The sequence below is a fragment of the Petromyzon marinus genome, unplaced genomic scaffold, assembly GCF_048934315.1.
Source record: "Petromyzon marinus isolate PM22_M1 ecotype Great Lakes invasive population unplaced genomic scaffold, UKy_Petmar_22M1.pri1.0 PM_Scaffold_45, whole genome shotgun sequence".
NCBI lineage: Eukaryota > Metazoa > Chordata > Hyperoartia > Petromyzontiformes > Petromyzontidae > Petromyzon > Petromyzon marinus.
Window position 1 is genome coordinate 410,234 of NW_027423446.1, and position 14,767 is coordinate 425,000.

General features: G+C 49.0%; 1 protein-coding gene across 1 annotated transcript in view; it reads right to left on the bottom strand.

Moving 5' to 3' along the window:
- LOC116938260 (uncharacterized) overlaps positions 1-14,767 on the bottom strand; it is a 102,144-nt gene that overhangs the window by 76,680 nt on the left and 10,697 nt on the right. Inside the window, exon 3 of the mRNA XM_076064451.1 lies at positions 5,335-8,471. Coding sequence (XP_075920566.1) covers positions 5,335-7,639 — 2,305 coding nt within the window. The 5' untranslated portion in view covers positions 7,640-8,471. The remainder of the gene's footprint in view (positions 1-5,334; positions 8,472-14,767) is intronic.

Below are 14,767 nucleotides of genomic sequence, written 5' to 3' on the forward strand. Positions count from 1 at the left end.
TAGAGCTTGTGGGATTACTCATTGTGGATACTACTAGGGGTTAGAGCTTGTGGGCTTACTCTTTGTGGATACTACTAGGGGTTAGAGCTTGTGGGCTTACTCTTTGTGGTAGGGGTTAGAGCTTGTGAGATTAGTCATTGTGGATACTACTAGGGGTTAGAGCTTGTGGGCTTAGTCATTGTGGTAGGGGTTAGAGCTTGTGGGATTAGTCATTGTGGATACTACTAGGGGTTAGAGCTTGTGGGCTTACTTATTGTGGTAGGGGTTAGAGCTTGTGGGCTTAGTCATTGTGGATACTTCTAGGGGTTAGAGATTGTGGGCTTACTCCTTGTGCTGCAGAGTTTGGCGGTGTAAACGACACAATTCCGGCGTAGTTGCAAGTTATACTGTCCAGGTTTTTTTGGAGGGGCGGTGGGTTGGGGGGGGGGGTTAGGTCACGTGAATATATAAATTCTGTGTCGTTAAACCTGCCACCACCCGACACAGCCAATTGGTAAGGGGTCTGATGCGTAAAGGAAACGCGCCAAGTCGTTACTTGTGCAGCATCAACCGGCTGTGTGTTGGAGAGAAAATAGTCAATGTTGATTAGAAGCTTTTATGGCGGCAGGAATCCAAAATCTCTGGTTCGCTTGGTAAAGTCACGGAGGTAGAAGAATAATAATAGTAGTAGTAGGCCACGATTTGCTCTCCAACACACAACCGGTTAGTGCTGCACTATACACTACACTTTATATTACACTATACAGTACACTACACACTACACTATATATTACACTATACACTACACTATACACTACACTACTATACACTACACTACACACTACACTACACTATATATTACACTATACACTACACACTACACTACACACTACACTATACACTACACAATACACTACACACTACACTATATATTACACTATACACTACACTACACACTACACTACACAATACACTACAATATACACTACACTATACACTACACACTATATATTACACTACACTATACACTACACTACACACTACACTATATACTATACTATACACTACACACTACACTATATACTACACTATACACTACACTATACACTACACACTATACACTACACTATACACTACTATACACTACACTATACACTACACTACACACTACACTACACTATACACTACACTATACACTACACTATACACTACACTATACACTACACACTACACTATACACTACACTACACTATACACTACACACTACACTATACACTACACACTACACTATACACTACTACACTATACACTACTATACACTACATTATACACTACACACTATATATTACACTACACTATACACTACACTACACACTATACACTACACTACACACTATATATTACACTACACTATACACTACTACACACTGGTGCTGCTAGTTGTAACGATTTGGCACGTCCTGTCCACGTGACACTAAACCTCACTAATGGGTCGTGTCAGGTGGTGGCGGGTTCCACGACACAACGTTCAGATATTGACGGCCCAGACGTCTTGAGACGTTCCCCGGGCGTCTTGAGACGTTCCCCAGGCGTCTTGAGACACACCCCAGACGTCTTGAGACACACCCCAGACGTCTTGAGACGTTCCCCAGGCGTCTTGAGACGTTCCCCAGAAGTCTTGAGACGTTCCCCAGACGTCTTGAGACGTTCCCCAGGCGTCTTGAGACGTTCCCCAGGCGTCTTGAGACACACCCCAGGCGTCTTGAGACACACCCCAGACGTCTTGAGACGTTCCCCAGGCGATTTGAGACGTTCCCCAGGCGTCTTGAGACGTTCCCCAGACGTCTTGAAACACACCCCAGACGTCTTGAGACACACCCCAGACGTCTTGAGACGTTCCCCAGGCGTCTTGAGACGTTCCCCAGACGTCTTGAGACGTTCCCCAGGCGTCTTGAGACGTTCCCCAGGCGTCTTGAGAGGTTCCCCAGGCGTCTTCAAACACACCCCAGACGTCTTGAGACACACCCCAGGCGTCTTGAGACGTTCCCCAGGCGTCTTCAAACACACCCCAGGCGTCTTGAGACGTTCCCCAGGCGTCTTGAGACGTTCCCCAGGCGTCTTGAGACGTTCCCCAGACGTCTTGAGACGTTCCCCAGGCGTCTTGAGACGTTCCCCAGACGTCTTGAGACACACCCCAGACGTCTTGAGACGTTCCCCAGGGGTCTTGAGACGTTCCCCAGGCGTCTTGAGACACACCCCAGACGTCTTGAGACGTTCCCCAGACGTCTTGAGACACACCCCAGACGTCTTGAGACACACCCCAGACGTCTTGAGACGTTCCCCAGGCGTCTTGAGACGTTCCCCAGGCGTCTTGAGACGTTCCCCAGACGTCTTGAGACGTTCCCCAGGCGTCTTGAGACGTTCCCCAGGCGTCTTGAGAGGTTCCCCAGGCGTCTTCAAACACACCCCAGACGTCTTGAGACACACCCCAGGCGTCTTGAGACGTTCCCCAGGCGTCTTCAAACACACCCCAGGCGTCTTGAGACGTTCCCCAGGCGTCTTGAGACGTTCCCCAGGCGTCTTGAGACGTTCCCCAGACGTCTTGAGACGTTCCCCAGGCGTCTTGAGACGTTCCCCAGGCGTCTTGAGACACACCCCAGGCGTCTTGAGACGTCTTGAGACGTTCCCCAGACGTCTTGAGACACACCCCAGGCGTCTTGAGACGTCTTGAGACACACCCCAGGCGTCTTGAGACGTTCCCCAGGCGTCTTGAGACGTTCCCCAGGCGTCTTGAGACACACCCCAGGGGTCTTGAGACGTTCCCCAGACGTCTTGAGACACACCCCAGACGTCTTGAGACGTTCCCCAGGCGTCTTGAGACGTTCCCCAGGCGTCTTAAGACACACCCCAGGCGTCTTGAGACGTTCCCCAGACGTCTTGAGACGTTCCCCAGACGTCTTGAGACACACCCCAGACGTCTTGAGACGTTCCCCAGGCGTCTTGAGACGTTCCCCAGGCGTCTTGAGACGTTCCCCAGGCGTCTTGAGACACACCCCAGGCGTCTTGAGACACGCCCCAGGCGTCTTGAGACACACCCCAGACGTCTTGAGACGTTCCCCAGGAGTCTTGAGACACACCCCAGGCGTCTTGAGACACACCCCAGGCGTCTTGAGACACACCCCAGACGTCTTGAGACGTTCCCCAGACGTCTTGAGACGTTCCCCGGGCGTCTTCTGAGACGTTCCCCAGACGTCTTGAGAGGTTCCCCAGGCGTCTTCAAACACACCCCAGGCGTCTTGAGACGTTCCCCAGGCGTCTTGAGACGTTCCCCAGGCGTCTTGAGACGTTCCCCAGGCGTCTTGAGACGTTCCCCAGGCGTCTTGAGACACACCCCAGGCGTCTTGAGACACACCCCAGGCGTCTTGAGACGTTCCCCAGGCGTCTTGAGACGTCTTGAGACACACCCCAGGCGTCTTGAGACACACCCCAGGCGTCTTGAGACGTTCCCCAGTCGTCTTGAGACACACCCCAGACGTCTTGAGACGTTCCCCAGGCGTCTTGAGACGTTCCTCAGGCGTCTTGAGACGTTCCCCAGGCGTCTTGAGACGTTCCCCAGAGGTCTTGAGACGTTCCCCAGGCGTCTTGAGACGTTCCCCAGACGTCTTGAGACGTTCCCCAGACGTCTTGAGACACACCCCAGGCGTCTTGAGACGTTCCCCAGACGTCTTGAGACGTTCCCCAGGCGTCTTAGGACACACCCCAGATGTCTTGAGACGTTCCCCAGACGTCTTGAGACGTTCCCCAGGCGTCTTGAGACGTCTTGAGACGTTCCCCAGGCATCTTGAGACGTTCCCCAGACGTCTTGAGACGTGGACGCTGCGTGGACGCTGTGTGCCTCCCCAAATCCTCGCCTCTCGCTCGTCCCCCCTCCCTCCCTCTCTCTCTCTCTCTCGCACTCTGTCTAACGATGCCGCTGCCTTTTTGCTCAGGGCAATGTCCTCTTTGGTGATGGGGCAATGTCCTCTTTGGTGATGGCGCAACCGGATTGCGTTTTTACGTTGAGGTGAGGTGTCAATGGGAGAGTTTCAACACCTCCACTGAGCTTGACAAATCTTTTGATTCCTCAATCGGCAAAAATAATTGTGTTTATTCGTTTGTATTATTAATTTATGTTTCTTAGATGTGCTGCGTCTGTCATGGAAGCGTTGATGATGTTGTTGATGATGATAGCCGACTTGAGAGCTTTTTAGCTCGCAGGGTACGCAAAATAAACTGAACCACCACCACCATCGTTATCAATCTATCACCACCATCACCACCACCACCATCACCACCATCATGAGCATCATCCCTCTGACTATCACCACCATCACTACCACCACCGTCCCTCCGCCTATCACCACCATCACGACCATCATCATTATCCCTATTACCATCACCACCATCATCACCATCATCCCTATGACCATCACCACCATCACTACCACCATCATCATCATCCCTATGACAATCACCACCATCGACATCATCATCCCTATGACCATCATCACCATCACCATCATCCCTATGACAATCACCACCACCATCACCATCATCATCATCCCTATGACAATCACCACCATCATCATCATCCCTATGACAATCACCACCACCATCATCATCATCCCTATGACAATCACCACCATCATCATCATCCCTATGACAATCACCACCACCATCACCATCATCCCTATGACAATCACCACCATCACCATCATCCCTATGACAATCACCACCACCACCATCACCATCATCCCTATGACCATCACCACCATCATCACCACCATCATCATCTCTATAACAATCACCACCATCATCATCATCATCCCTATGACCATCATTACCATCATCACCATCATCATCCCTATGATCATCACCACCACCATCATCATCATCCGTATGACCATCACCACCATCATCCCTATGACAATCAACACCATCACCATCACCCCTATGACAATCACCACCATCACCATCATCCCTATGACAATCACCACCATCACCATCATCCCTATGACGATCACCACCATCACCATCACCATCATCCCTATGACCATCACCACCATCACCATCACCATCATCCCTATGACCATCACCACCATCACCATCACCATCATCCCTATGACCATCACCACCATCACCATCACCATCATCCCTATGACCATCACCACCATCACCATCACCATCATCCCTATGACCATCACCACCATCACCATCATCATCAACCCTATGACCATCACCACCATCACCATCATCCCTATGACCATCACCACCACCGCAGCCACGACCACCACCACCACCGCCACCACCACTCACCCGGATGCCCGAGATATCCGCTCCCATCCTCAAACCCCTCCATCGCCGCCCAGTCCCCTCCTCCTCCTCCTCCTCCTCCTCCGTCTTCCTCCGACCCTTCGTATCCTCCCCTGGCGACCAGCCAACCAGCGCCTCCTCCACCGGCGGCCCCGCAGCGCGAGCAGGTGGCCTCCCGCAGGACCCGCAGCTGCGTCTCCAGCGCCTGGTTCCGGCGTTCCAGCTCGTGCACCTTCACCAGGAAGCAGCGGAAGCGGATGTTGAGCACCTTCATGTGGTGGAGATCCGTGCTGAGCTCGCGCCCGAACACCAAGCCGGGCCCCGCTCGGACCCCGCCTCCGCCGCCTCCGCCGCCTCCCACTCCTCCTCCGCCTCCTCCTCCGCCTCCCACTCCTCCTCCGCCTCCCACTCCTCCTCCGCCTCCTCCTCCTCCTCCTCCTCCGCCTCCTCCTCCGCCTCCTCCTCCGCCTCCTCCTCCTCCTCCGCCTCCTCCCACTCCTCCCACTCCGACGAGGCCGCCGCTGCCGCTAAATCTGCCGCCACCACCGTAGAGGCTCCCCAGCCTGGCCGCCACAGCGGCCGCCACGGCGTTGGACCTGGCGCGTCCCAGGCTCACGGCGTGGACGTGGCTGGGCGGCGCTCCCACGGCCGACGACGCTCCTCCGCCTCCTCCGCCTCCTCCGACTCCGCCTCCTCCTCTGACTCCGCCTCCTCCTCCGACTCCGCCTCCTCCTCCGACTCCGCCTCCTCCTCCGACTCCGCCGCCTCCTCCTCCGACTCCGCCTCCTCCTCCGACTCCGCCTCCTCCTCCGACTCCGCCTCCTCCTCCGACTCCGCCTCCTCCTCCTCCGCCTCCTCCGACTCCGCCGCCTCCTCCGACTCCGCCTCCTCCGACTCCGCCTCCTCCTCCGACTCCGCCTCCTCCTCCGACTCCGCCTCCTCCGACTCCGCCTCCTCCTCCGCCTCCTCCTCCGCCTCCTCCTCCGCCTCCTCCTCCGCAAGTCGACCCCGGACTGAACCTGGGGCCAGCGCTCAGGTCCAGCCCGGGGCTCGCGGATCCCAGGCCGGGACTCGACCTCAGAGGTCCGGGACTGGGCACGGGACTGGTGCTGAATAGTCCGGGACTAGGCACGGGACTGGTTCTGAATAGTCCGGGACTAGGCACGGGACTGGTTCTGAGTCCGAGACTCGGCACGGGACTGGTTCTGAGTCCGAGACTCGGCACGGGACTGGTTCTCAATAGTCCAGGACTAGGCATGGGACTGGTGCTGAATAGTCCAGGACTGGGCACGGGACTGGTGCTGAATAGTCCAGGACTGGGCACGGGACTGGTTCTCAATAGTCCAGGACTAGGCATGGGACTGGTGCTGAATAGTCCAGGACTGGGCACGGGACTGGTTCTGAATAGTCCAGGACTAGGCATGGGACTGGTGCCGAATAGTCCAGGACTGGGCACGGGACTGGTGCTGAGTCCGAGACTCGGCACGGGACTGGTGCTGAATAGTCCAGGACTAGGCACGGGACTGGTTCTGAACAGTGCGGGACTGGGCACGGGACTGGTGCTGAATAGTCCAGGACTGGGCACGGGACTGGTTCTGAACAGTGCGGGACTGGGCACGGGACTGGTTCTGAGTCCGAGACTGGGCACGGGACTGGTTCTGAGTCCGGGACTTGGCCGGGGTCTCAGGAACGACCCTGGAACGGGACTCATGCCCGGAGCCTGTTCCGCTAGGCCCGGACTCAAGTTCCCACCAAGCTGTCCCAAGCCTCCTCCTCCTCTCTCTCCTCCTCCTCCTCTCTCTCCTCCTCCTCCTCCTCCATCTCTCTCCCCGTAGCAGTGGGCGAGGCGATGGCCGCCGCCGCTGCTGCCGTACGGGCTGCCCGGCGTCTCTCTGTCGGGAGCGGCCGGCCCAGCCCTGCCCAGGAGCAGCGAACTCCCAAGGCCGCACGTGGAGGAGGAGGAGGAGGAGTAGGAGGTGGTGGAGGAGGAGGAGAAGGAGGAGGAGGGCGAGGAGGAGGGGAAGAAGGAGTGGGAGGAGGAGTGCGAGGAGGGGAAGGAGAAGGGGCTGAGAGGAGGGCCCAATCCCGCCCGGCCAGGGCTGGCCGGTCTGTAGGCCTGCATCAGCGCAGCCCTGCTGCTTGAATACGGCTGCGGCTGCTGCGGCTGCTGCGGCTGCTGCGGCTGCGGCTGCTGCGGCTGCGGTGCCGGCGAGGTTTCCCGCGTCGTCGCCGGAGAGCCGGGGGTCCGACTCGGGGCCGGGACGCTGCCGCCGCCGCCGCTGCTGTCGTGGGCCCGCAGGGCGTTCATGGCTGGCCCTACGTAAGGTGGCCAACCGCTGGGGGGGGGGGAAAAGCCTTGCCGCACCTCCCTTACCAAGATGGCTGACAGCGGTGCAGTAGGTCGGTGGAAGTGTTCCCCCTGCCAAGATGGCTGATAGCGGTACGGTAGTCTTGTTGGCAGAAGTCTTCCCCCTACCAAGATGGCTGAGAGGTACAGTAGTCTGTTGGTGGAAGTCTTCCCCCTACCAAGATGGCTGAGAAGTACAGTCGTCTGTTGGTGGAAGTCTTTCTCCTATCAAGATGGCTGATAGCGGTACGGTAGTCCGTTGGCGGAAGTCTTCCCCCTACCAAGATGGCTGAGAGGTACAGTAGTCTGTTGGTGGAAGTCTTCCTCCTACCAAGATGGCTGATAGCAGTACAGGAGTCAGTTGGTGGAAGTCTTCCCCCTACCAAGATGGCTGATAGCAGTACAGGAGTCAGTTGGTGGAAGTCTTCCCCCTACCAAGATGGCTGATAGCAGTACAGGAGTCAGTTGGTGGAAGTCTTCCCCCTACCAAGATGGCTGATAGCAGTACAGTAGTCTGTTGGCGGAAGTCTTCCTCGTACCAAGATGGCCGACAGCGGTACAGTCGTCTGTTGGTGGAAGTCTTTCTCCGATCAAGATGGCTGATAGTGGTACAGTAGGTTGGTGGAAATCTTCCCCCCTACCAAGATGGCTGATAGCAGTAGAGTAGGTTGGCAGAAATCTGTCCCCTACCAAGATGGCTGAGGTACAGTAGTCTGTTGGCGTCCTCCCGAGGTAAGATGGCTGCCTGCCGTCTGCGACACTGTACTTGGCACTGTACGAGCAACGTCGTTCCCTGCAAGAGATGGCGGGAAAACGCAAACACCGTCGTAGATTTAGCAGCGGCTCTCCCGTACCAAGATGGCTGTCAGTGTGAGTGTCTGTGTGGGGAGCGGTGGCACAGCGGTGACACCAGGCGGGTCTCCTCCCCTAGGTCGACTCAGCCTCAAGTACAGTACCTGGTGCCGTGGTGTGTGGTCAACATCGCCACTAGGGGAGACAAAGGTGGTCGGGGCGGGCGTGGTGCTGGACACCCACCCCCTCGTGTGTGTGACACAGTGCCGGTAGCCTTCATAGGCAGTGGGTGGGTGAGTGAATGGGTGGGTGAGTGAGTGAATGCATGAGTGGGTGAGTGAATGGGTGGGTGGGTGAGTGAATGGGTGAGTGAGTGAATGAATGGGTGAGTGAATGGGTGAGTGAATGAATGCATGAGTGGGTGAGTGAATGGGTGAGTGAGTGAATGGGTGAGTGAGTGAATGCATGGGTGGGTGGGTGAGTGAATGGGTGGGTGAGTGAGTGAATGGGTGGGTGAGTGAATGGGTGAGTGAGTGAGTGGGTGAGTGAATGGGTGAGTGAGTGAGTGAATGGGTGGGTGAGTCAATGGCCGAGTGAATGGTTGAGTGGGTGAGTGAATGGGTGAGTGAGTGAGTGAATGGGTGAGTGAGTGAATGGGTGGGTGAGTGAATGGGTGAGTGAGTGAGTGAGTGAATGGGTGGGTGAGTGAATGGGTGAGTGAGTGAATGCATGAGTGGGTGAGTGAATGGGTGAGTAGATCAGTGGGTGAGTGAATGGGTGGGTGAATGGGTGGGTGAATGGGTGGGTGAGTGAATAAGTGAGTAGATCAGTGGGTGAGTGAATGAGTGGGTGAGTGAGTGAGTGGGTGAGTGAATGAGTGGGTGAGTGAATGAGTGGGTAATGAGTGAGTGAATGACTGAGTGAATGAGTGAGTGAATGACTGAGTGAATGAGTGGGTGAGTGAATGAGTGGGTGAGTGAATGAGTGAGTGAATGACTGAGTGAATGAGTGAGTGAATGAGTGGGTGAGTGAATGGGTGAGTGAATGAGTGAGTGAGTGAATGAGTGAACCGGGTGACGTGAGTTGTGCAGGCCTTCATAGGCGCTGCTGCTGCTACTCGCTGCATCATCTACAATGGAGGTGCTTGGGCTAGATCGCGTGTTAAACTCGCTACATCATTGTGACTGCAGTCATTCATATCCCCTTTGGCCCTTTCGGTAAAGTCACGGGGACGGGTTCAAAGGACAAAAAAATAACAAATAAACTCCTTCCAACAAGATTTAGGGTTTTTTTTAAACAACGCTTTCATAAACAACTTCGTTTAAATTTCTAATTTTAAAGCTTCCGTGACTGCAGTGATTCATAATCTGAGCTCCTTCGGTAAAGTCACCACGTAGAAGGGAAACAATAAAATAATAATATATGTGAAACAATAAAATAATAATATATATAAAACAATAAAATATATATAACAATAAAATAATAAAATATATAAAACGAGATAGTATATAAAACAATAAAATATATAACAATGATAAATATATAAAACAATAAAATAATAATATATATAAAAATGAAATAATAAAATATATAACAGCAATATATAACAATAAAATAATAAAATATATATAACAATAATGCATATATAACAACAAAATAATAAATATATAAAACTATTACATGATAACATATATATAAAACAATAAAATAATAATATATAAAACAATAAAATAATATATAACAATTATAAATATATACAAAACAATAATAAATATATATAAAACAAAAAGAATATATAAAATAATAAAATAGATACATAACAATAATAAATATATATTAAACAATAAAATAATATATATATAAAACAATAATATATAACAATAAAATAATAAAATATATATATAACAACAATAAAATAATAATATATATAAAACAATAAAAAAATTCTCACGACGTTTCGACCGTAACACAAACGGTCGTCATCAGGTGTGAAAACCAACGGCAAGAAACATTTGAAAGAAGTGGCGGTTTGTATTTATTTAATTTATTTATAAACGGTGTTTGTATTTATTTATTTATAAAAACAACGTTAGCGCCACGGGCAGCGATTTGGCAATTTGTTTACAAGGACGAGTCCATCTATGTCCTGAACACAGGAGGGGGGGAGACGAAAATTTAATGTTTGCTGTCTGAAAGCCACCGTGAACAATCAATTAAGACCCGAAATGGTTTATCAAATCCTTCCAATGATTGCTAAGCCCAGAATCCATCCTCTCGGTTGAAATTGTCTCTGTGTTTGTATATGTGGATAGCCTCGTGAACGAATCTCCCATGGTAGCCAGATGGCTTACAAATAACCTTTTTGTAGAAATAAATTAAATAAATAGAAACACCTTTTAATAAATAAACACGAACACCGTTTATAAATAAATTAAATAAATACAAACCGCCACCTCTTTCAAATGTTTCTTGCCGTTGGTTTTTTACACCTGATGACGACCGTTTGTGTTATGGTCGAAACGTCGTGAGAATTTTTATTGTTTTACATATTTTATTATTTTATTCTTTTATATATTTAATTGTTATATATATTATTGTTTTATATATATTACTTTATTGTTTTATATATATTATTTTATTGCTTTATATATATTATTATTTTATTGTTTTATATATTTTATTAATTTATTGTTATATATTATTGTTTTATATATTATTATTTTATTGTTTTATGTATATTACTTTATTGTTTTATATTTATTATTTTATTTTTTATATTTATTGTTTTATTGTTTTATATTTATTATTTTATTGTTTCATATATATTATTATTTTATTGTTTTATATATATTATTTTATTGCTTTATATATATTATTTTTTTATTGTTTTATATATTATTTTAGTGTTATATATATTATTTTATTGTTTTATATTTATTATTTTATTGTTTTATATATAATTATTTTATTGTTTTATATATAATTATTTTATTGTTTTATATATTATTATTTTATTGTTTTATATATAATTATTTTATTGTTTTATATATATTATTTTATTGTTTTATGTTCATTATTTTATTGTTTTATATATTATTTTATTGTTTTAAATATATGTTATTATTTTATTGTTTTATATATTTTTATTTTATTGTTTTACATATCTTATTTTCTTGTTTTATATATTTCATTATTTTATTGTTTCCCTTCAACGTGACTTTACCGAAAGCGCTAAGAATAATAACTTCGTTTAAATTTCTAATTTTAAAGCTTCCGTGACTGCAGTGATTCATATTCTTGGCTCTTCCGGTAAAGTCGCCACGTTGAAGGGAAACAATAAAATAATACAAATATAAATCCGCCACTCCTTTCAAATGTTTATTGTCGTTGGTTTTTGGACACCTGATGACGACCATTTGTGTTATGGTCGAAACGTCGTGAGAATTTTTTTTGTTTTACATATATTATTATTTTATTGTTTTATATATATTATTATTTTATTGTTTCACATATAATTTATTATTTTATTGTTTTATATATTATTTTATTGTTTTATATATATTTTATTATTTTATTGTTTCCCTTCAACGTGACTTTACCGAAAGCGATATGTATATAACTTCGTTTAAATTTCTAATTTTAAAGCTTCCGTGACTGCAGTGATTCATATTCTTGGCTCTTTCGGTAAAGTCGCCACGTTGAAGGGAAACAATAAAATAATAAAAATATAAATCCGCAACCACTTTCAAATGTTTCCTGCCGTTGGTTTTTGCACACCTGATGACGACTTCTTCTTTGGCTCTTTCGGTAAAGTCACCACGTAGAATGAGAACAATAAAAATAACACATTAATAAAAAAATAACACAATAAAATTCTCACGACGTTTCGGCCGCAAAACACAAGCGGCCTTCATCAGGTGAAGGGACCGGACTGTCCAGAGGACAGCGTTGGAGCGATGGCGACCGTTTGCGTTGCGGTCGAAACGTCGCGAGAATTCTTATTGTTTCACACACACACACACGCGCGTATATATATATAATTACCCTTGTATCGCTCGACCTTGAACGCGACTTTTAACCCGAAGAACCAAGAATATCGTAGAAATAACTCGCGGTGGACGAGCGCGTCAAATGGTGCGATCCCGAATTCACCGACCCCACTCCGTTGGAGCTTGTCGCTGACGGAGCGAGCGTGCCCGGGTCCAGTGCCTTCCCATTGAGCGAGACCGCCGCAAATCAATGGAGAGTTCCATTACACCTCCTTTTGGCAGGACCAAAATGTAATCGTAATAATAATAATATAATAATAATAATTATTATTATTATTGTTGTTGGGGTTTTCCCCCCTTTTTTTTCTGGCGACAAAACTGAAAGCTTCTGATGAGGATTCATGTTACTGCATTAACCGCGATACCTGCGGTCAAAATAACAAACAAAACACACACCGTGATAATGTGAGATGCATTGTCCTTGAAACTGATTGGTCCACACCAGAGACGGCTTTCCTTTGAGCCTCGACCCAATTGGTGCTCGACCAGAGGACAACGCCAAAAGGCGTTCACACAGCTCAAAGACAATGCCACTATCAGAGTAATGAGGGGTCGGGGTGAGCATCTACATCATCATTAGACCTCCTTTGCCACTACCAAAATATAATAATAATTATAGGGGTTTTCACTGCAAGACTCACAGAAGACACCCCACGTGGTGACTTCACCAGAAGACTCACAGAAGACACCCCACGTGGTGACTTCACCAGAAGACTCACAGAAGACACCCCACGTGGTGACTTCACCAGAAGACTCACAGAAGACACCCCACGTGGTGACTTCACCAGAAGACTCACAGAAGACACCCCACGTGGTGACTTCACCACAAGACTCACAGAAGACACCCCACGTGGTGACTTCACCGGAAGACTCACAGAAGACACCCCACGTGGTGACTTCACCAGAAGACTCACAGAAGACACCCCACGTGGTGACTTCACCAGAAGACTCACAGAAGACACCCCACGTGGTGACTTCACCAGAAGACTCACAGAAGACATCCCACGTGGTGACTTCACCAGAAGACTCACAGAAGACACCCCACGTGGTGACTTCACCACAAGACTCACAGAAGACACCCCACGTGGTGACTTCACCAGAAGACTCACAGAAGACACACCACGTGGTGACTTCACCGGAAGACTCACAGAAGACACCCCACGTGGTGACTTCACCAGAAGACTCACAGAAGACACCCCACGTGGTGACTTCACCGGAGGACTCACAGAAGACACCCCACGTGATGACTTCACCAGAAGACTCACAGAAGACACCCCACGTGGTGACATCACCAGAAGACTCACAGAAGACACCCCACGTGGTGACTTCACCAGAAGACTCACAGAAGACACACCACGTGACGACTTCACCAGAAGACTCACAGAAGACACCCCACGTGGTGACTTCACCAGAAGACTCACAGAAGACATCCCACGTGGTGACTTCACCAGAAGACTCACAGAAGACACCCCACGTGACGACTTCACCAGAAGACTCACAGAAGACACACCACGTGGTGACTTCACCACAAGACCCACAGAAGACACCCCACGTGGTGACTTCACCGGAAGACTCACAGAAGACACCCCACGTGGTGACTTCACCACAAGAACCACAGAAGATACCCCACGTGGTGACTTCACCAGAAGACTCACAGAAGACACCCCACGTGGTGACTTCACCAGAAGACTCACAGAAGACACCCCACGTGGTGACTTCACCAGAAGACTCACAGAAGACACACCACGTGACCACTTCACCGGAAGACTCACAGAAGACACCCCACGTGGTGACTTCACCAGAAGACTCACAGAAGACACCCCACGTGGTGACTTCACCAGAAGACTCACAGAAGACACACCACGTGACGACTTCACCAGAGGACTCACAGAAGACACCCCACGTGGTGACTTTACCAGAAGACTCACAGAAGACACCCCACGTGGTGACATCACCAGAAGACTCACAGAAGACACACCACGTGACGACTTCACCAGAGGACTCACAGAAGACACCCCACGTGGTGACTTTACCAGAAGACTCACAGAAGACACCCCACGTGGTGACTTCACCAGAAGACTCACAGAAGACACCCCACGTGGTGACTTCACCAGAAGACTCACAGAAGATACCCCACGTGGTGACTTCACCAGAAGACTCACAGAAGACACCCCACGTGGTGACTTCACCAGAAGACTCACAGAAGACACCCCACGTGGTGACTTCACCAGAAGACTCACAGAAGACA